The following is a 23,392-nucleotide window of genomic DNA, read 5'->3' as shown; positions in this document are numbered from 1 at the left end:
AAAATCAGTTGACTGAAACAGATGAATATGTGCACTAAAAAGGTCATCAATGCACCAACACAATCAAACATAAAAACCTTTTGCCTTGCACCATATACAGGGGTTAAGAGTGTAAACTATTCGCCTTAAGCATCTTTCTGAAAATAATCTGCTTTCTGGTGTGCACGTAAATGTAAATACTGTTAGTGACTCTTCTACTAGTTATAAATGTGAAGCCTTGTGTCTCAATGGCAACACCTGTCTTCTGTATGTGCTCCTCCACATACCTGAAAGATAGATTTAATTTAAAATATTTTTAGCTCCATATTCATAAACAAAATGTATCTTCTTTTGTAGAATTTTGAAGAACTAAATGGTCAAATGCAGTGGTTTGCAGCCAGGGGGCCTCAAGATTACTTATTTTCATTTTAATTAATTTAATGATTTCTAGACCTGAAAAAAACATATTTATTAATAATGAATTTTAATAATGAATGTGCTTTCTTTCTTTTTTTGTGTGTTAATCTCTCAAATATATTATCAGGTAGAAAAAAATAAAATAAAATAAAATAAAAAAAAACCTTCATAATCCTAAAAATTCATAATCACTGGAGTCAAACAGGATAAGAAACATAATATAATGGGACTTGATGTTGGTATATAACAACAAAATAAAGGAAAAGAAAATGTAATTCCTATTAAAAAATATGTGTGTCTGTATAATCATCTCCAGATCTGATTCTATGACATCATTTAAGGATACAAGGTGTTTTTGATGTGAGAGGTGTGATTACCAGAGCTTTTTCCAGCAGAATGGTTTCCCATAATCATAACTATCATTTTTTTCCGTGGCGGTAACAGCCTCACTCCGACTCTCTGCCATTTTCATCAATCCTGTCAAAAACATCCAGACAAAATACTGATTTATTATCAGTAAACGATGCCTTATTGCTTTCCAGCAACAATTTAAAGAGGATATGCAGTATGGCACTTTGATGGTACGGTGTTATACAGTAAATGTACATATACTGTAATTGTATGTTGCTACCCTGTAAAGGACATTTCAGTTTACATGAACTGGAAGACATTGTATAATCGTGAATAATACATATACTGTAGTATTACTGGCCCATAGACTACAGTAGTGTGACACGCAGAGAGAACTGCTCAACATGGCTGTGTCTCAAATCCCTGTGAGCTGCCTACTTAGTCATGTTGCCATATCATATGAAGTCTTAGGTAGGCGGCTTGCTAAGTTCAATCAATAACACAACTTATGAATGAGAGACTAGTATAAATATATGATATATTTCGGACGTATGATGATTGAACTTTCAAGCTGATTTGTACCCCACAATGTTTCATAATGTTTTAGATGACAAAAACACAAATAGCAACACGTGTTTACATACGAATGATACCCGTTTTTTGTTTTTGTTTGTTTTACCGTTGTCGTTATATAAAGTGTGGCATTGTTTCACTCGGAGATGTAATGGTCGATTCCTGAGGATTTGCTGCAGCTCGAATGATTTTCCCCGGGGAACCAAAACAGTGTTGCACACATGTAGAAACATCAGAAATATAACGCTTTGGCGCACTCTAGTGCTTATACTCAATTTTAGTAGGCCTATATAATGAAAACAATTAACATAACATAACAAAACATAACATAACAATATAATGTAAAATGAAAACAATAAATACTAGAAACTTTTTTATCCATTAGTGTGGAAACATTTGCCTTTGGCTTTTCACATTTTGAAAAAAAAGGACAAATTATGTAAAAATATCATTATCATTATTATTTAAATTATTACAAATATTAGCCACAATAAAATAGTCATTTATATGTTTGTTTATTACTGTTTACATTAATTATTATTGAAGTTACATTTTGAACATGTGCATCATATTTTAATGCATTAAACTATTTGATATACATAGTATTTATTTATTTATTTATTTAATTATTTATGCAAATAAATACACATCAAGAGCAAGGTTTCATCAACATCAAGGTTTACGTATGTACAGATGTGTGCATTTACGTACTGTATATATGCAAATGTAAATAAAAATAGTATGTATTTACACAGTAAGTAAAGTATGCATTTCCTACACTGTAAAAAGTGATAAGTTGACGTAACTTAAAAAAAATTAAAATTATAATTTTAATGAATTAAAATGATCAGGTAAATAATAATTAAAAAAATAAGTTAAGTGAATTGTCAAATTCACTTAACGTTTTTTTTTTATTTATTATTATTTACTTAATAATTTTAAGGCAAGGGGTTTCCTCAATTTTTTTTAAGTTAAGTCAACTTATCACTTTTTACAGTGTATGTAGGGCCAAATTACTCAAAATTAAATAATTTAATAAATGTTGAAATATATAAATAAATCGTTAACTACATACAGTAATTAAATACATATATAAATGCATTATATTATATACATTATACATATTCATTCATTCATTCATTCATTTTACGCACGTCCCGACAACCATAGATAGATAGATAGATAGATAGATAGATAGAATGAATAAGAGAATAAATATTTATGCATTTATTTATTCATTTAATTCTGTATTAAATTATTTAATTATGCGTTGAACGATTTATTTGATTAACATTTATTTAATTATTTAATTTAAGTAATTTAGTAATAATTTGGCCCTCCTTAATTTCCATAGTAAGGAATGGAAATTGCGTATGAGGGATGCTTTCAGGGAAATTAAATTAGCTATGCCAAAATAAAGGGTACAGAGCACTGGAGAGTCCTAAGGTTGTGGCTGTGAGCTTGATCAACCTGCCAGACTCGACTCTCACGCGTGCGTTAAATGCGGTGTGTGTCTCTTTAAGAGCGCAGGTGAAGGGTGTGGTCAAACAGCAAATTCAAAGTTTCCGGCAAAGAACGCAAGTAAACAGGTTGAAGATGGACATATACGCAAATTATACAGGATTTGAAGTCCAAAGCGAGTCTAGAACGGTCGCGATTTTATCTTAATAATTTCTGGTTATTTATTTAATTCATAGAAAAGGTTTTGATGCGTTTGCCGGGAAACACAAGGAAGCAAGTGAATTTGCCAAGGAAATATTTGATCCTATAATCTGATGGGATATCCTTACACTCCTAAAATGATAATATCTGCAATATTTCTACATGTGCTTCTTCTGTCACATCAAACAGGTGAGGAAAATCTATTCTGGTTTCACTTTTATAAGAGATATTATGCTGAGGTATTCTTATGTATTTTATATAGCTACTACAATAGTCATTTACTATAGTGTTTACATGGTGTTTCAGGGAATTTCCAAAAATACCATGGTACATGTTCAAACCCCATGGAGGTACCATAGTACTTTTTGTAATTGAAACCATTGAACAAAATGATATTGACATGATACTTCAAGATCTAAGATGTTACAATTGCACTGTATTCGAAAAACATGGTATTCCCACAGTACTTTTGCTGCATGTTTGATCATGATCACAGTACTGCTCTAAACCACATTTCTCTGTCCTTCTTCCTGTAGAGTCAGAGGAGCAGGTGCAGCGGTATGTTACTGGAGAGAAGGGTGGGAATGCTACACTACAGTGTCTTGACCAGCCAGCTAATGCGACTTCACTTCTTTATCGTTGGAACAAAAATGGGGTTGTTGTTGCAACCCAAAACCCCTCGAAGCCATCAGAGCATCTTTCCATTTCAAACAATGGCTCTCTTTGGATCAGTGGCCTCCTGTATATAGATGAAGGCCAGTATGAATGTGAATCCCAAACAAAGGACGACAGCTCATGGCAAACTCTCTCAAACATCCTGCTTCGAGTTGCCGGTATGGTGCTATGGATATCTAAATCGTACTAATGCGACAATGGAAAGCTTTGATATGCAATAGATGTCTCTGGTTTCTGTGAGATCGGGAGTCTGACTTCAAACAGGTTTTTCTGGTTTAACTGCAATGCATGAACCTAGAAGCTGTTTTCATTATAATCAGAAATGTTTCTTGAGCAGCAAATCAGTACATTAGAATGATTTCTGAAGGATCATGTGACACTTGAAGACTTGAGTAATGATGCTGAAAATTCAGCTTTGCATCACAGAAGTAAATGACATTTAAAATACATTAAAATAGAAAACATTTATTTTAAAATTCAAATATTATTACACTAATATTTTTACTGTATTTCTGATCAAATAAACCCAGACTCGATGAGCATAAAAGCCTTCTTTAAAAATATTTCTTTTTAATAAATATGTATATATATCTTACTTACGCCAAACTTTTGAATGGTAGTGTGTTTGTGAAAGTCAAATGTTCATACATTTGCATTATATTTCAGAGGGTCCAACTAGTGTCTCACTGGCCATACAACCAGCAGCTCTTCTACAGAATGGGACATTATTTGTCAGAAAAGGCACAGATGTCTATTTTAACTGCTCCAGTGAGTCTTTTCCCTCACAAAACTTGACATGGACTGTTGAAGATTTGGCACTGGACAGTTATGACCGGGCATCTGGGAACAATCCATTCCTTGAGTTCTCTATAAGTAACATCCAACCAAGCGATCAAGGGATGTACACCTGTACATCCCAGAATACACTCTCCAAGACAACTGTGAACAAGAGCCAGGAGCTGCTAGTTTACTGTAAGACAGATGTTTTCATATTTAAAAAAAAAAAAAAAAAAAAAAAAGACTGTAAATGTAAGCTCATAATTGTTTCTTTGAAGCAACTGGAGTTAGTTTTTGTTGTATTTGGTTCTTTCCGTTTACCTTGACAAGTAAAAAATATTTCTGGTGCCATTATCTGTATAGATTTTGTTTTGTTTGTTAGGTCTGTGTTTTATAATGTATGCTTTAATTGTCTCTATAACGTCTTTTTCAGTTGCTCCGGAGAGCCATCCAGAGTGCAGTTGGGAGATAGTAAATGAGCCATTGGATGTCTTGTTCATATGTAGCTGGTATGGAGGTTACCCTGTGCCCACTCTGGACTGGCATGAGGTCCTTAAAGAACATGCAATAGCCAAGGGTCCTACGGTCAACTCCACATCCCAGGAGACAGAGCGTTTGGAGGTCCATGTGAAGGGGTTTATATTGGACGATGGAGAGGAAGTGAAGTGTATTGGACATCATGTGACTGGAGTGGAGGGATCCTGCTCCTTTAAGCTCAGTAAGACCATTTTTTCTACAGGACTACAGTTTTTATTGTTTTTCTTTGATTATATGCAAAATGTGACACAGACATGTTTTAATGAGATTTACCTTCTGTGTTGTTTTAACTTTCTCAGTGTTTTGTTTTTGAAAGATGAAAATTTATATATATTTTTTCCCCAGCAAGGAAACATTAAATGGATCAAAATTGACAGTGAAGACATTTATTATGTTACCACAAATGTACAGTTAAATTAAATGCTGTTTTTAAAATGACTTTTTATTAATAAAAGAATCCAGAAAAAGGGTTTAACAGTTTGCACAAAAATATATTAGGCAGCATAATAACGATTTCTTTCGACATTGATAATGCATATTTGCATATTAATATGATTTCTGCAGGATCATGTGACACTGAAGACTGGAGTAATGATGATACTAAAAATTCAGCTTTGTCAACACAGGAATAAATTACATTTTAAAATATTTAAATAGAACTCAGTTAATTGAAAATGTAATAATATTTCACAAAATTTCTGTTTTACTGTATTTTTGATCAAAGGCAGCATTGGTGAGCATAAAAGACGTCTTTCAAAAACATGATAAAAATCTTACCAACCCCACTTTTTTTTTTTCTAATCACATTTTTCTAATCTACAATATCAGTCCAGTTTTTGCGTGAATTTGAAATGCTTCTAGTAGCACATATGAAACTTTATTTTCTTTGAGTGGGCCGACCAGTGTTGTGAGTTTGGCCCGGGGTCACGAAACTTCTTTAGAATCAACCACTATATGACTTTTGATTTCTAAACATTCCCAGAATATTGCAGCTTGAGTTTTTGCTTGTCTTCTTCTTCCACTGCATCTCTGGCTAAATTTACTCAATTTAAACCATTATATTTGATGTGTCTTCCAGAGAAGCCGTACCCCTTAGGAGATCCCATGGTAACCGCTTTGGTGGGCAGCAATATCACCCTCAGCTGTACTGAGACCGACTCTCTGCCACCTGCTAAGACTGTCTGGATGCAAAAGGACAAGAAAATCATCAACACCACCTCCAAATATATTGTGTCTGATAATAACCCCAACTACAAACTCACTATAACCAGTGTAACAAAGGAAGATGAAGGGATCTACTTCTGCCACAGTAGAAACCCTCTTGGTCCAAAAGAGCTGGAAGTGTATCTTACTGTGAAGAGTAAGTTAGAAACTGGAATGTTTCTCCATACTTATAATTGATGTTTCTGACATTGCTCTATAATACCTATCCCTTTGCAAAAGGATTACACAACATCCCCCCCATGAACTTCTTCCCTTTGCAATAAAATAAATTGAGACTGTGTACAGTATGACTATGTTTAATCTTTGTTCTCAGCTTCTGCAGGTAATGAAGGGGCTGTGGTTGGTGTCTTTGTTTCTGTTTTGATAATAATGATTGGAATCACTATCGGTGTGACAGTATATTCAAAGTGGGATAGAATTTGTATTGGTAAGTATCTTTGCATACTGAGTGCCTAAATAAATCTCTTTTTATAAAGATACTTTGTATAAATGTTTATTTTTATTTTACAGGTTTAGGATTTAGGTAAGTATGACTGCAAAACATTGCGGCTCATTAATAATCATAGTAGTATGTCAGCATTATTGCAAAATATGAGTTCATTGTCTTCATACATGTAACATGCTCTGGTAAGGATGTGTAAAGCTGAGGCATTGTAACATTTTCTTTCTAGTCGTTTAGATGATGACACAGGGGATATACTGAGTTTAGTGGATTCAGATGAAGAGGAAATTTTCCATCAGGCTGTTCCACAACTCCCTCCGCTGACAAACGGATATGCAACCACACTCGTAGAGATTCACAGAATACCATCCAGTAAGTCAGCGGTGTCCCGAATATTGTTTAGATGTTTGTGTTATGGTATCAAAAGGAGGTTGTTTTGAAAGAATACAGAACTGGGAAATTTTCTATCATGATGAAATGAAACAAAACGTGAGCAAATAAAAGAAAAGGAAGTGTGAAAAATTACTATTTTGATATTCAACTTGGAAATATGATAGAATTTTAGTTGTTTTTTTGTAAATACGTATCAAATTAGAAAAAATAATTCTGTATTGAATATATTTTCTGTAGTTATGCTCAGCTCTGAAATATTTAGGATTTGCTATTGATGATAAATTGTGGGTTTTCTGTACTTTTGGATTTGCTGAAACAAGTGTGTTTATTTTACAGGTGATCATGAAGATAATGCAGACAGTACAGTACAACATAACGATCAAACACAACCAGAACCAGTATAACAGTCTGCAGGCTGTTAGTTGTCAGTTTAAATGTACAGAAAATCAATTCTTCCAAATGGTCAACTCTGCTAAATTATTTGTTTTTTTGTGATATTTTCCTTGTATAATATTCCAGCAATCTGTGTAAATGTCTTAAATTTAAATTTTCAGTATTTGTTTTTAACTTGCTGGCCTCAATTCATGAAATTAAAACTTTTACTACACCATACTACAGTATGTCAGTGAACTGTGTTAAGAAATGTTATGGTTACTTGAACTGGTTTGAATGATGCTTTCTGTAAAATTGTATGGGTGAATCTCAACAAAATATATCTGGGTCATATTTCGTGGCATGATAAGAATAACAATAAAAACCCTTAATTATATGAAGCCTATTTTGTACCATTGCAATTTCATTGAATTGTGAATTCATTTTCATGACAATTAAGCAGATTTCCCTTCAATTCTCATTACTGTAAAACATCCAGACATTTTACCAACTTGTGTGTTATAATATATATATATATATATGTGTGTGTGTGTGTGTGTGTGTGTATATATGTGACTCTGGACCACAAAACCAGTCTTAAGTTGCTGGGGTACATTTGTAGCAATAGCCAAAAATACATTGTATGATTTTTCTTTTATGCCAAAAATCATTAGGATATTAAGTAAAGATTGTGTTCCATAAAGATATTTTGTAAATTTCTTACCGTAAATATATCAAAACTTAATTTATGATTAGTAATATGCATTACTAAGAACTTCATTTGGACAAATTTAAAGGGATTTTTTTTTTTGCACCCTCAGATTCCAGATTTTCGAACAGTTGTATCTCGGGCCAAATATTGTCCGATTCTAACAAACCATACATCAATGGAAAGCTTATTTATTCAGCTTTCAGATGATGTATAAATCTCAATTTTGGAAAATTGACACTTAAGACTGGTTTTGTAGCTCATTTTGCTATTACATAATTAGAAATTAGATCTTTTTAATAATGAGATTTGGGGGTGTGCTTAAATTATGTCTATATACAATTTCAGTAATACTTAAACTATGTAATAGTTGTAAAGTAGAGATAGTAAGTAGAGAAGTAGTAGAGATGTAAATGATAAGTATAAAACACATCTTATACAGTAGACACACCCAAGTACGTACTGTACTCAGAATGAGACACGCTGGATGACGGGGACACGTGGTTTTTTAATGTGTCCTTGTTAGTAACAAGGACATTAAAATAATGTTTTACCAAAAATTGTTTTATATATGGTATATGGGATATATCACAGTACCATGGTACTACTACAGTACTTATTTTAACATGAAGTCGCAGTGTAAAGTGGAACAATAATAGAGGAAGCTGAGCCAGAACATCTCACACTTGAATGTAGAGCACAGCTGAACCTTCTACGTTTCTCTTTGTATTAACAGTAGCACCGAAGCTGGATGCAGTGAAGAGAAGACGCTTAATTGCAGGCAGACAGTGTGGGCACTGGCCTTTGGACCCTGCCTGTCTACATCAGAACGGATGTGATCATGAGCTACTGCTGGCCATTGGTCTGAACAACGGAGCAATCCAAGTGTGGGTCGTCTCAACTGGTAAGACTGAACTCTGGACTCAGTTTCACCATCGAGAATTTAAATTGGTCTAAATATTAACAGCATGGGGTTATACACATGTAGTATAAAGATTTAATATGCTAGTAAATGCCTGTTCTGTCTTCAGGAAATCTGTGGGTTACTCTAACCGGACATCAGGCTCCTGTCAGGGACTTAGTCTTCACTCCAAATGGAAGTCTCACGCTTGTATCAGCCTCCCGAGACAAAACTTTAAGGATATGGGACTTGGCAAAAAAAGGTCAGAGCATCTGATGGGGAAGCAACGTATATTTGCAATGGAATGAAAATAAGTTTTCATGACCTTTAATTTTGTACTTGTGAAGAATGCAATGCTGATTTTTGCAGGCGCCATTCCCCATGTGCTGCGGGGTCCAGACTACTGGGTCTTCAGATGTTCCATATCACCTGACAGCAGTGTGATTGACTCTGTTTGCAACCTCGACTCGGAGTTTCTTTTTTTAGTAATATTTATTATATTTATAAAGCGCTGCTTGCGATCGCTTCGTATCATTCGACTACAGGCTGGTGGCTGGACCTGTGGGACCCCTATACAGCTGATCTCCTGACTAGAGTAGAGTATGTTGGCCCACCAAGATGTTATTTTCTCATATCATATTTGTATTTTTATTTATTTATTTTACAGTTTTACAACAAGCATGATTTAAAAAAAAAAATAAAAATAAAAAATTCAGAACAGTGGGAATATTCTGCTAAACGTCATCTTCCGTGCTTCACAAAAGAAAGACTTTTTTTGATGACAATTTTATTCTTTCGGGGCACGCTATTAAATTAAATGCTGAATGATTGATGTTTTTTATAAATGTAGACAGATATCATCCAGTTTCCTAACTAATATGGTTAAAGGAATAGTTCACCCAAAAATAAACATTTGCTGAAAAAATGTACTCACCTTCGGCCATTCAAGATGTAGATGAGTTTGTTTTTTCATTGGAACAGATTTGGAGAAATGTAGCATTATATCACTTGCGCACAAATGGATCCCGACGGGTGCCGTCAGAATTAAAGTCCAAACAGCTGATAAAAACATCACAATAATCCACACCACTCCAGTCCATCAATTAACATCTTGTGAAGTGAAAAACTTCATGTTTGTAAGAAACAAATTCATCATCAATGTGTTTTAAATTTAAGCTATCGCTTCTGGCCAAAATACAAGACCATGATCCATAACAACATTTCTTCCATTCATTATTGTTCTTGCACATCAAAGTCAACTGATTTATTTGTTCAGAACTGTTTTTGCCTGTGAGCAATGCTTAATCTGTGCATATTTATTTCCTGATTCAGATGAGATGGCTTTTTTACTAGAAGAAGCAGCTTTATGGATAGAAGAAACATTTTAATGTTAAAAACTTATCAATGATGGATTTGTTCATTACAAACACACAGCTTTTCACTCCACAAGACATTATTTGATGGACTGGAGTGGTGTGGATTATTGTGATTACTTATGTACTCTCATTTTGACGGCACCCATTCACTGCAGAGGATCCATTGGTGAGCAAGTGATGTAATGCTACATTTCTCCAAACCTGTTCTGATGAAAAAACTAACTTATCTACATCTCGACAGGCCTGAGAGCGAGTACATTTGGAAATTGTTGTAAAAAATATTTTCTTCTCTTTCCAGAGACTGAGAGGTGTGTGCTTACAGAAGTGGCAATCTACTGACATCTCTTAGCTTCTCTCCGGTTGGTCTGCTGCTGGCTTTTAAAGACTATAGGTGAGCAGTGAGTTATCCCTTTGAGAGATCTTCAGATCTACATGACTAGACATCACCCTTGTGACCTCACACCTTTCTCTATTGTTTCCAATGACACTGTACTGTGTTGCAGGGCGTTACGGATCTGGGATGTGGAACGAGATAAACTAGTCACAGACACTGATCACAACCGAACCGGTGGTGTGTGCTGTGCTTTCCATCCACACAGGGGCGTCATCGCTACAGGGTATTTCAAGTCACATTATAATTTCAAGTCACACTAGCTTTTTGCATCAGAAACAGGTAGCATGTTTTGAAGCTTGGCAATGTTTCTAAGATGGAAGAATGCTGTTTTTGTAACATGGGAAATATGATTTTCAAAGGACAAGTTGCTGTCTAATATAACACCCAGATTTTTCACTTTAGAGGACGTGACAGTGCATCCGTCTAGTTGTAAATTGTAATCCAAGAGATTCTGTGTAATGTTTTTTGGTCTAATAAGTCATATCTCTGTCTTATCTGAATTTAATAGAAGGAAATTATTGGTCATCCAATCTTTTACATTTTTTACACAATCTATTAGCTTAGTTTAGAAGTTTCATCTGGTCTTGTTGAGATATATAGTTGAGTATCATCAGCATATCAATGAAAACTAATCCCGTATTTTCTAATAATATTACCAAGAGGCAACATGTATATTGAAAATAGCAGAGGACCTAGGACAGATCCTTGTGGCACTCCATACTTTACTGGTGATAATTGAGATGACTCCCCATTTAAATGAACAAAGTGGTAGCGATCGGACAGGTAGGATCTAAACCATCTTAAAGCCTGCCCCTGAATACCAGTATAGTTTTGTAATCGATCTATGAGTATGTCATGGTCTGTAGTGTCGAACGCAGCACTAAGATCAAGTAATACTAGCAATGAGATGCAGCCTTGGTCTGAAGCAAGAAGCAAGTCATTTGTAATTTTGTTTCATTTGTGCAGTTTCTGTATTACGGTGAGGCCTGAAACCTGACTGAAATTCTTCATAGAGATCATTTTTTTGCAAGAAGGAGCACAATTGAGCAGACACAACTTTTTCTAAAATTTTAGACATAAACAGAAGATTTGAAATGGGTCTGTAATTTGCCAGTTCATTAGCATCTAGTTGTGGTTTCTTAATAAGAGGCTTAATAACTGCCAGCTTGAATGGATTTGGTACGTGACCTAAAGATAACGATGAGTTAATAATATTGAGAAGCGGTTCTTCTGCTACAGGTAACAACTCTTTCAGTAGTTTAGTGGGTACAGGATCTAATAAACACGTTGTTGGTTTAGATGCACTGATAAGTTTATTTAGCTCTTCCTGTCCTATAGTTGTAAAGCACTGCAGTTTTTCTTTGGGTGCGATGAATGAAGCTGAAATACTAGATGCAGTAGAATCTACATTTGTTATTGTATTTCTGATGTTATCTATTTTATCAGTAAAGAAATTCATTACTATTAAACTGTGAGGGAATATTTAGATCGGGCGGTGTCTGTTTATTTGTTAATCTAGCCACTGTGCTAAATAAGAACCTTGGATTGTTTTGGTTATTATCTATGAGTTTGCGGATATGCTCTACCCTGGCAGCTTTTAGAGCCTGTCTATAGCTGGACATACTGTTTTTTCACGCAATTCTAAAAACTTCCAAGTTAGTTTTTCTCCATTTGCGCTCAAGATTACGAGTTTCTTTCTTGAGAGAATGGGTATAACTGTTGTACCATGGCGCAGTACGTTTTTCTCTAACCTTTTTCAATTTGAGGGGGGCAACAGCTTCTAATGTATTAGAGAAGATAGTGCCCATGTTGCTAGTCATTTGGTCTAGTTCATGTGTATTTATGGGTACACAGAGCAGTTGAGATAAATCAGGCAGGTTATTTGTGAATCTGTCTTTGGTGGCTGGAACAATAGTTCAGCTCGGACGATAACACGGAGCCATATAATTAATATCAGTAATACGCAGCATGCACAATACAAGTAAATGATCAGTAACATCATCACTTTGAGGTACGATATCTATATCGGTAAGATCAATTCCATGCGATATAATTAAATCTAGCGTATGATTAAAACGATGAGTGGGCCCGGTGACGTTTTGCTTGAATCCAAAAGAGTTTATTAGCTCAGTAAACGTAAGTCCTAACGCATCATTTGTATTATCAACGTGAATGTTAAAATCTCCGACAATTAGCACTTTATCAACATTAACCAATAGATCTGAGAGGAAATCTGTATATGGCCCTGGCGGTCTATACACAGTAGCTAGAACAAGAGATAGGAGAGATTTATTTTGCATATCTAACAGTGTAACATTAAGCAGAAGTATTTCGAATGAGTTAAACCTCCTGTATCCTGTTTTCTGAGTAACATTGAGAATATCACTATATTGTTGCCACACCGCCGCCACGTCCAGTCTGACGGTGCTCATGTTTATAACAGTAGCTTGGTGGAGTACTTAAATATTAAGAAGTTTTTTATATTTGATCGTAGGTGCAGAGATGGACATGTAAAATTCTGGCGAGTTCCGAGCCTTAAGCATCTGTGCCGGATTGCCCTGAGATTCTCCATTTCAACTTATCAAGTGGAGACTCTTCCCTTGCCGAAAAAAATCCCGGAATACATTACTTACAGGGACATGCCAAAGCAAAAGATTGTATATTGTAAAGAACAAACTAAAAACAGTAATGTTTGTGGGTCAAACTTTGCTTTAAATGTTGCATAATTTTCTAGGATGCTTAATTTCTTCAAACGGTTATGCTTTCAAAACAGAGACATTATTGTGACACCATACTTGAAATATTTATTTAAAGACTTTATTTTTTACATAACTACTTTGAAAATGTAGCATTTGTTTTACAAAGTACTGAGACGAGCATTATTTTAAGCTTAAAAAATAAACATTTCAAAAATATTACAGGGTTCTGCGCATAGTTTTTTTTTTTTTTGTCAGAACAATATGAAGAAGTAAACAACTCGCTCTCATGACATCACAGATCTGTGTTACATAACCCTTTCAAAGTGTGAACCAATGGTCTATCCATCGCTGGCTACGATGTCTCTAACAGCCTGGAAAGCTGCAACCATTGAGCTCAGCTGGATCTTCTCATTGGTTCCAGAGGCCAGACGATATCTTATGGTTAAAAAGGAAAAAACAGAAGTTGAAGCTCACTCGAGTACAAAATAAACTTCATCTACTTTTCAAAAGTTTAGGGTTGGTATGATTTTTTTTTTGTGGTTTTTAAAAGTGTCTTATTCTCACCAAGGCTGCAATCATTTGATAAGAAATACAGTAAAAACAACAATATTGTGAAATATACTAATTTAAAAAGAACTCTTTTCTATTTTAATACATTTTAAAAAGTAATTTATTGTGATTTTACTCCAGTCTTCAGTGTCACATGATCCTTCAGAAATTATTCTAATATGCTGATTTGCTGCTCATCAAAAATGTATGATTACTACCTAATTTTGAAAACAGTTGTGCTGCTTAATATTTTTGAGCAAACTCTGATACTTTTTTCAGGATTCTTTAAGTAGAAAGTTCAAAAGAACAGCATTTATTTGGAATAGAAATAACATTTTAAATGTCTTTGCTGTCACATTTGACCAATTTAATGCATACTTGCTTTAATTTTGTATTAATCTTAATAAAATTTAAAAAATTAATTGTCCCTTTTACACTTGCACTCTATTCATTTACTAACTGCTTGTTTTCTTAAAAAAACGAACACTAGTTTTTTTAAACTTTTTGTATTCTATCTATTTGTTCTAAAAAAGCTTCTAACACTAGCTTGCTCTATTTTTTTTTTATTTTTTATTTATTATATAATAAAAAAAAAAAAACATGCTATGTGTACTGCGTTAAGCTAACTGAGACTTGTTATAACACTTGCATATCATTGCTCTTTTGTTGATTTTAATTGCTTCCATTATCCTTATTTGTAAGTCGCTTTGGATAAAAGCATCTGCTAAATGACTAAATGTAAATTGATTGCATATGTTATACAATATTTATAATTATTTTCAAATGACCAATGCATATTTACATTAATCAGGCGAATCTAATTTGAACTCATGTAGATAAAGTCTCCATGAGTCATATGGGAGTGGTGCTGTTTGCTTCATTTGTAAAGTCATCAAACCAGTCAGAAATAGAACAGTGCACACAATTCTCGACAGATTTACTAAATAACTTGACATAATAAATGTACTCACTCAATATCTGCAAGTTTTATAAGCAAACCCATTCGGATGGAAGGTGGGAAGTCCACTGAAATAGAAACACAAAAACATTAGAGCAAAATTACCCCACCTAACTGTGATCACACAACACTTTCTAAATATCTTTTGTCATTTTAAAACATCAAAAAAAAAAAAAAAAACCTGGCATGCTGTGTGATAAATATTTTTTGCCATGCAAAGATTTTTTTATACTCATAATTGCAGTCTGGTCTCTGAAAATAGTGTAATATTTAGTGTGTGTGAAGCACGCTACACTCTGCTACTTCTAACAGGCGTCCTTTAAAAACAAGAACAACCGGTTTCCATGACAACCACAAAAGGATCTCCATGGTAACAAGGGCAGGAAAAACATGCATCTCATCACTATCTCAAAGTTGTGATGGGTTGTGTGTGGCGTTCTGCACTGCTTTAGTTATTTTGAACAGGAACCAGTTATAGAGCCAATGCATGACTAAATTAAAAGTGTAGTCTTACCACGATGAATGAGAAGATGGACTTCAGTTAAAATGTCATGAAGTGCCAGACCTTTTAGAGTTTTGAGCTGAAGAATTTCTGTTGGACCCAGATAAGGACTTTGGAAACGTCAAACTATTATCAACTTACACCACAATTCCTGTATAAAAACTTAAGTATCATTAATAAAATAATTGTTTATTAAATTATATATATATATCAATATTTTTTAAATAAAAGAATATTATAATAGCATATGAAATTAAATTATATAAATATATTCCTATAATTCTTTGTTCCTTTTTCTATAGTAATTTTAAAATAAATTTGATGTTTGATTTTACATATTCAAAATATTACATGTATAATCTGTTTGATGTCATTTTCATGATATGCATTTAATATTTGTAAATATGCATAATATGCAGATTATAGAGTATATATCTTTTGTAATTTTAAAACATAAAAAACATATACATTAATTTCTTTATTGACTGTTTTTATTATTATAAATATTTTCTATGTATGTTTTAATTTTGGCAGAAAGTGTTAATGTGGAGGAAAAACTATTATTCAAAATTGAAAATTTTGTTAATACTTTGGAAAATATATAAAAAGAAATCAGAATTAATTAAAAATGAATGAATTATTTATAAACATTCTACATTATTATTAATAATAACATGACAACAACAAACATAATAATGCTGCTAACAACAATAATAATTATTTTTCATAATGATCAATTTATACAATGTTATTAATGTTTATTTTAATTTTATTTTGACTTTTTGTATTTGGTGACTCTGATCCCATTTCGTATCCCCTCTCTACTATCTTAGCAACAACAACAACAACCTATCAAAAAGATTACAAATTTCAAGTAGAAAGGATACGGTTATATGCAGTGGTGAAGTCTTTATTGAGGGCCCAGTCCAGTATGTTGGCGATGTCTGATCTGAGAGGATGTCCAGTACATGTGTACACCATCTCCTCCGTCACCTTCCCATAGGCCATATGAGTACTCTGTACATGAAAACACAAGATACAGATTTTTCTCAATATTTTTCATGACAGCAGCAATGCAGTAGGCAAACCACAAAACATCACTTTTTCATATGACACACACCTGTAAAATGTTTAATGATCTCCTCATGTCTCCTGTTGAAAGGGTCACAATGGCCTTCATGCCATCTGGAGTGATGTCAATGCTATCAGTGAAAAACAGATTTTTAAATATGCATGAATCTAAGCTAGGGAAATACAATGTTTGGTTTTATTTGTTCAAAGTTTGTCCTGCGCCAGAGGGCAGTGCCCATATAAAATGTGTGTTTGTGTGAAGAGTTTTTTAATCAAATGGGCCGTAGGGTTGGGTCACTCCAGCCAGGGTCTTTTGTGTTCAGGGTCTTTTGAGTGGATCCATCTGATGACTCACTTCAAATATCATCCAAAAATTCTGATAAAAACACTGGATGGTCTTAATACTGTCATTACAATGTTGCTCTATCTTCAACCCGCACAAAAGATGCCTTGCCTCTAATTACATACTAATATGAATATAAATAAATGTTTACCTTTTCTGGAAAAAATAAATAAAAATTGAGTGGTGTGGATTTCTTTCAGAATACAATCAACTCAAAACTAATTTCATATGGAAATAACATCCACTTGACCTGGATTTGCTGTGATGAGAGTCTCACCTCTCTTGCTGTATCACATGCTCTAGTCTGGGAATCATCTGGCTCTGGGACAGGGGGCCGAAACGAAACCGTGTGCATCGAGACTGCAGCGCAGGTATGATCTTTGAAAGGTAGTTACAGATCAGACAGAAACGGGTGTTCTCTGTAAACTTCTCAATGACTGAGACAGAGAGAGAGAGAGAGAGAGAGAAGGGGAAAAAAAATTCAGGTGTGGTTTAATAAAGTCTGCATAAATAAATCTCCAAAAGGACTGAAAAAATTAAATGCATTATTTTAAATCATAAAATATTTAAAATAAATATAAAAAAAACATTAATAATAAATTGTTATTATTTTAATAATAATAACAATAAAGAATAGATCTTTATCTATAATATCAGAACACACATTCTTACATTTTAAAGCATAAAGCATACAATGTTGTGTCAGATGTTGTGTCAAAATGATCATAAATGCAACTCATTCAAGATAAAAATTATTTAAATTTAAAAATACTTATAAAAAAAAAAAAAAAAAAAATAGTAATTTAAAAAAGATATTAAATCTTAAACTCTTTAAATATTTTTCCAATCACAATGCTTATTCAAGTCTAAAAATAAAATAATAATCATTACATTAAATAATAAAAATATTTAAAATCAAGAATAATATAAAAGGCATGAAATTAAAATAACAACAACAACAAATAGATCCTTATTTACGAAGATATCCAGAACAGACATTCATTTTAAAACCTAAAATAAAGCATACAGTTTTTTTTTTTTTAAATAGAATCAAATGCTTGGTCAAATTTAACCTCAAACTCTCTAATTATTTTTCCCCCCAATCATAATCACACTGCTCTCATTCATGTCTCACTGTGGACAGTGAAATGGCAGAACCCTATTCTTCTGCCATCAGGACATTTGGGGGCTCAGCAGGTGAGCTGATCGAGGGGCAGATGGTACACTACCTCTCCTTAAAGCATTCTGTGCGTCCTGGGTCATAGCATCCGCCTCGTCCAGGATCACCAACTTAAAGCCTTTCCTACAAGAAGCAAACATAGAGAACGGAACATTAACAACAGTATATATTTTAATGCAATAAAATGACAAGATGTCATTCACAGGGTTGGGTATCTAAAACCAGTTCCAAATTTCCAAGAACCAGGTATTCGATAAGATGTGCTTAATGATTCCTGCATTCGCATTTTAATGTGATTTAAAACGATGTAAGTGCAGGAACAGAAAGAACTTGTGCCTTGCGTAGATATATGAGTGCAAGCACAGAGAACAGGAGTCTCGGTGCAGGTTCCCAGCCTGTGTCCATTTTCGAACCGTTCCGTGCATTTCCACTGCAGAAAAGGTTGTTCCAGGTTGTCTTACGTGAACGTAAACAGATGAGAAAGAAAAGGCTCGTGTACGATATTTTTAGATCTGCGTGCGTTCGGTGTTAAAGAGACAGCAGCCTAAAAATCAAGCTGCCTGTCATTAACGTTAATCAAAGAATAAAAGAAAATCATTCACTGATCTTGATTGAATATCTTTAATAATCTATATTTTATTTTATTAAGAAATCTATGTAGTGTTTTTAAACTTTTAATTACAGTTTCTGTACCTGAAATTTGGTTCAGCTGTTTTTATTTATGCTATTGCTACTTGATTTGTTTGTTAATTACTGACCGTTTACTTATCTTTAACACTTTAATATTTGAAATTTATATTAGTGTAGTTGTTTTTGCTGTGGTATTTTGTTAAAAGCATAGACAAAAGTTCCTCTTGTAGGCCTAAGTGTTCTGCATGCTGCTGATTTTTGCTCGTTATTCAGCTGCAACAGAATGCTTTGTAAAACGGTACAGAATAAATGTTTGACACTGGATTTTTATCTTATTGGAATCAAAACTAGGAATCGTTAAGAATCAGAATCGATAAAATTCAAACGATACCCAACAGTCATTCAATATTTGCCTGTAATATATTGTTGTACATGAGAACAGATATTATATTATACAAATTGTTCATGAATGGGATGTAAGGGTGAGTACTGTTCTTACTTGAAGATGGTTCGTGTGCTGGCAAAGCTGAGGATCGGCCCCCTCACCACATCTATGCCACGGTCATCTGACGCATTGAGCTGAAGTAGTAAAATGCACAATAATTTCCATTACAAAAAAAAAAAAAAAAAAAACATTTTAAAGGATTGCAACAAGCATACTAAGCTTTCATTTGTTAATATAAAAATAAAAAAGTGATCATAAATTATTAATGAATACAGAATAGATCATTTTATAGACTCAATATTAGACAAAATTAACAATAGATCTATAACAGCTTGAATAGTTCACCCAAAAATGAATATTTGCTGAAATTTACTCACCCTCAGTCCATCAAAGATGTAAAGGAGTTAGTTTCTTCATTGGAACATATTTGGATACAGCGATATTACAGACAGAGGACTCTATTTTGGCTGAAAGCAGTGGTTTCAGATTAAAAATATCTTGATGGATTTGTTCATTACAAACACACGGCTTTTCACTTCACTAGATGTTAATTGATGGACTGGAGTGGTGTGGATTATTGTGATGTTTTTATCAGCTGTTTGGACTCTCATTCTGACGGTACCTATTCACTGCAGAGGATCCAATGGAGAGCAAGTCATGTAATGCTAAATTTCCCCAAATCTGTTCCAATGAAGAAACAAACATCTACATCTTTGACGGCCTGAGGGTGAGTATATTTTCAGCAATTTTTTATTTTTGTGTGAACTATTCTTTTAAGTGGATAGGCTATAAGAAGATTGCCAACACCCTGAAACTGAGCTGCAGCACGGTGGCCAAGACCATACAGCGGTTTAACAGGACAGGTTCCACTCAGAACAGGCCTCGCCATGGTCGACCAAAGAAGTTGAGTGCACGTGCTCAGTGTCATATCCAGAGGTTGTGTTTGGGAAATAGACGTATGAGTGCTGCCAGCATTGCTGCAGAGGTTGAAGGGGTGGGAGGTCAGCCTGTCAGTGCTCAGACCATACGCCGCACACTGCATCAAATTGGTCTGCATGGCTGTCGTCTCAGAAGGAAGCCTCTTCTAAAGATGATGCACAAGAAAGCCCGCAAACGGTTTGCTGAAGACAAGCAGACTAAGGACATAGATTACTGGAACCATGTCCTGTGGTCTGATGAAACCAAGATAAACTTATTTGGTTCAGATGGTGTCAAGCGTGTGTGGCGGCAACCAGGTGAGGAGTACAAAGACAATGTCTTGCCTACAGTCCAGTATGGTGGTGGTAGTGTCATGGTCTGGGGCTGCATGGGTGCTGCCGGCACTGGGGAGCTACAGTTCATTGAGGGAACCATGAATGCCAACATGTACTGTGACATACTGAAGCAGAGACTGGGCCGCAGGGCAGTATTCCAACATGATAACGACCCCAAACACACCTCCAAGATGACCACTGCCTTGCTAAAGAAGCTGAGGGTAAAGGTGATGGACTGGCCAAGCATGTCTCCAGACCTAAACCCTATTGAGCATCTGTGGGGCATCCTCAAACGGAAGGTGGAGGAGCACAAGGTCTCTAACATCCACCAGCTCCGTGATGTTGTCATGGAGGAGTGGAAGAGGACTCCAGTGGCAACCTGTGAAGCTCTGGTGAACTCCATGCCCCAGAGGGTTAAGGCAGTGCTGGAAAATAATGGTGGCCACACAAAATATTGACACTTTGGGCCCAATTTGGACATTTTCACTTAGGGGTGTACTCACTTTTGTGGCCAGCGGTTAAGACATTAATGGCTGTGTGTTGAGTTATTTTGAGGGGACAGCAAATTTACACTGTTATACAAGCTGTACACTCACTACTTTACATTGTAGCAAAGTGTCATTTCTTCAGTGTTGTCACATGAAAAGATATAATAAAATATTTACAAAAATGTGAGGGGTGTACTCACTTCTGTGAGACACTGTATGCATCTGAAAAACAACTGCAAACTTCTACAGTACCTCCAGGACCATGGAGTTGAACTCTTTATCTCTGTACAGCTGTTTAGCACATGCTAGTATAGTAGAGGTCTTTCCTGTTCCTGGAGGTCCATAGAAGAGTAGATGAGGCAATCGGTCTTCACTGATGAACTTCTGAACTGTGGAAGAAGAAAAAAAAAAAGAAGAGGACTTTTATAATAAATTTATTTATATAGAAATATCAAGAATATACTGGCCATTTACTGAATATTAGAAATAATGGTTGCAAAAGTATCATAAAAGTAGTCCATACAACTTTTGGAATATATATTTAAGTCTTCTAAAGCCATATAGTTTCGTGTAAAAATCAAACTAAAATTTAACATGGATGCAACTGAATTTTCATTTTGGGTAAACAATTCACAGAGACTCTTCTGTATTTTACTATTATAGTGCAAATCTTAGTTTGTTAATAATAATTGTAATTCATTGATCACTGCTTACTTGTGCTCAGGATGTCTTGATGAGAGATGAGGTCATCTAATGTCTGTGGCCTGTACTTTTCAACCCTGAAAATCAAGAAATATTATATTTAAAACACTGTTTTTGTTTCATCATATTGTTTAAGTCTAGTGGAGGGACAGCAATTCTAATAAACCTTCTTACCTTTTTAAAATAATACATAATTTGCCTCACATTATGGTGTTATTATAACGACAGCAGCTATCATCACAAGTAGATATTATTCATAAATAGTCTATCATCGCTTTTCTCCATCAGTATGATATGATGTCAGCTGTCATAATAATACAGGTCTGATACATTCTTGTGTATATATTTCATGCATACTAAATGAAGAACTCAATATCCATAAACTCATATGGCCATAAGTGCAGAATAAGCGCAATTCAAATGTAAACAAAGCAAACTTGTGCAGTGCTGCACATGTCGGCTAAAGAATGTCGCAAGTGAAATAAACACCTTTTAACCATTAGCTAAGAACACAAGACCGAAATTTGTACTAGTGAACACAAAGGACATTACCATGGTAAATTTCTCGTCTGAGGTTGTGCTTTACTTGTTGATGCCATCCTCTTGTATTTTGTTCTATCAACCCCACGACGTGCTTTGGCGCGTTTTTCTGACTACACAGAGATCTCCGTCCGCGAACGTCGCTTGCTGACAGATTCTCGACCAATCAGAAGCGCGCTTTTAATGAGGCGGGGCTTAACGAGGAACTAGCTTGCTGGGATTTCATAATAAGAGTTTAAGAGAAACTCAAAGTCACTATCTACGATACGTTTGGTGACTTCCACATTATCATGTTTAAAAAGGATGTTTTCATCAAAAAGCAATTTGTATTCCCTAATATGATATTGGAGCAGTTACTGTAAGTATTTAAGAGTTCACACAAAATTATAAAGCTTATAAAGCTTTAGCAGGGGGATTTTTATTCAGTTCTGGTTATTCGAGTCAAGATTTGTTTATTGTCATTCCAGCCAAATTAAATTATACAGGTCTGCAGTGGAAATTAATATTAGATAAATAAAAAATAGAGGTAAAAAGTAATGGTATAAATGAAAAAGTAATGGTATAAAAAAAATTGGTTGTGTAGTGTAGCTTCGTTGATTATAATGGAGCTTTGTGAGATTGCGATGAACTGAAGTGAGTGGCAGCTTTTAAAGATTATACTACTGGCAGTTTTATGTTTAAAGTGTCATTTCAGTTATTTAAATAATTTAAGTCAAACCATAGTTCTATATTCAAAACTGTATATAAAACATTAATCTCACAACATTATGAATTTAAAACAGCCATGCCACCTACATGCCACTTTTGTAGTGGAAACTAATTTTGTTAATATTGATTTCTTTTGATTGCTAACTTATTATTCTACCTGTTCTTATTCTATTTATTTTTTATTAGAAATTTTGGAAAAGCTTATAAATATAGATTTTGGAATTTGATATAATGACATACTTTTAATAAAATTAGAAAAAAAATGGCATCACAAAAAATACCCCTGTAAATCACTTTGAGTCAAATATTACCTTGCAATGGGAAGGCTAATTTTTTGTTATTGATCAGAAGGTGCTCCTGAATTTTTGAGGGAGGGGGGGGGGGGGGCGGGGGGCGCACTTCAAATGTGGTCACCCTAGGGCACTACACCGTGTTAAACCGGGCCTGTGTGTATAGGCAATTCTTCACAGTCTGATCACCTTATTTCATTGCAGAACAGCGAAAAAACTATACAAACAACATATCACATTAAAAAGCATTAG

The 23,392-nt window shown here is 34.5% G+C and overlaps 2 protein-coding genes and 1 pseudogene across 4 annotated transcripts; 2 read left to right on the top strand and 1 right to left on the bottom strand.

The window, feature by feature from the left end:
* The first annotated feature begins 2,846 nt into the window (after positions 1-2,846).
* Positions 2,847-7,807, top strand: LOC306871085 (V-set and immunoglobulin domain-containing protein 10-like). Of its 2 annotated transcripts, none has more exons than XR_013784312.1 (8): positions 2,847-3,171; positions 3,519-3,815; positions 4,324-4,629; positions 4,868-5,152; positions 6,050-6,331; positions 6,509-6,622; positions 6,706-7,009; positions 7,367-7,807. XR_013784312.1 is itself a non-coding variant. In XM_079418776.1 (8 exons), exons 1-8 carry the CDS (start codon positions 3,096-3,098, stop codon positions 7,432-7,434), a joined length of 1,575 nt encoding a protein of 524 aa, XP_079274902.1. In that variant the 5' UTR covers positions 2,847-3,095; the 3' UTR covers positions 7,435-7,807. The 2 variants fall into 2 exon arrangements, 1 of the variants encoding a protein (XP_079274902.1); XM_079418776.1 differs by having other exon boundaries at positions 6,509-6,626; positions 6,867-7,009.
* Positions 7,808-8,689: 882 nt separating this feature from the next.
* Positions 8,690-13,508, top strand: LOC306871626 (WD repeat and SOCS box-containing protein 2-like; annotated as a pseudogene). Its single transcript has 7 exons — positions 8,690-8,712; positions 8,848-9,015; positions 9,143-9,274; positions 9,382-9,612; positions 10,687-10,779; positions 10,892-11,005; positions 13,277-13,508. The product of its transcript is annotated as a WD repeat and SOCS box-containing protein 2-like (transcript).
* Positions 13,509-13,565: 57 nt separating this feature from the next.
* LOC306871463 (replication factor C subunit 5-like) lies at positions 13,566-22,321 on the bottom strand. Its single transcript, XM_079419417.1, has 11 exons — positions 22,155-22,321; positions 21,615-21,679; positions 21,153-21,289; positions 19,214-19,293; positions 18,134-18,207; positions 17,182-17,341; positions 16,611-16,692; positions 16,378-16,507; positions 15,503-15,580; positions 15,002-15,056; positions 13,566-13,916 (listed from the first exon to the last, which is right to left on the bottom strand). Exons 1-11 carry the CDS (start codon positions 22,199-22,201, stop codon positions 13,820-13,822), a joined length of 1,005 nt encoding a protein of 334 aa, XP_079275543.1. The 5' UTR covers positions 22,202-22,321; the 3' UTR covers positions 13,566-13,819.
* Between the last annotated feature and the right edge of the window lie 1,071 nt (positions 22,322-23,392).

Source organism: Barbus barbus (genome assembly GCF_936440315.1).
Source record: "Barbus barbus genome assembly, chromosome: 6".
Lineage (NCBI taxonomy): Eukaryota > Metazoa > Chordata > Actinopteri > Cypriniformes > Cyprinidae > Barbus > Barbus barbus.
The sequence above is the reverse complement of the archived record's forward strand: the minus strand, read 5'-3'. Positions and strand labels throughout refer to the sequence as shown.

Coding starts and splice junctions, on each gene's coding strand:
- LOC306871463 (XM_079419417.1), bottom strand. CDS start 22,201: ATGGCATCAACAAGTAAAGCACAACCTCAGACGAGAAATTTACCATG. Junction 21,290..21,614: donor TCAAGACATCCTGAGCACAA/GTAAGCAGTGAT, acceptor CTTCTTCCACAG/TTCAGAAGTTCATCAGTGAA. Junction 13,917..15,001: donor ATAAAACTTGCAGATATTGA/GTGAGTACATTT, acceptor TTTAACCATAAG/ATATCGTCTGGCCTCTGGAA.
- LOC306871085 (XM_079418776.1), top strand. CDS start 3,096: ATGGGATATCCTTACACTCCTAAAATGATAATATCTGCAATATTTCTA. Junction 3,816..4,323: donor CATCCTGCTTCGAGTTGCCG/GTATGGTGCTAT, acceptor ATTATATTTCAG/AGGGTCCAACTAGTGTCTCA. Junction 6,332..6,508: donor AGTGTATCTTACTGTGAAGA/GTAAGTTAGAAA, acceptor CTTTGTTCTCAG/CTTCTGCAGGTAATGAAGGG.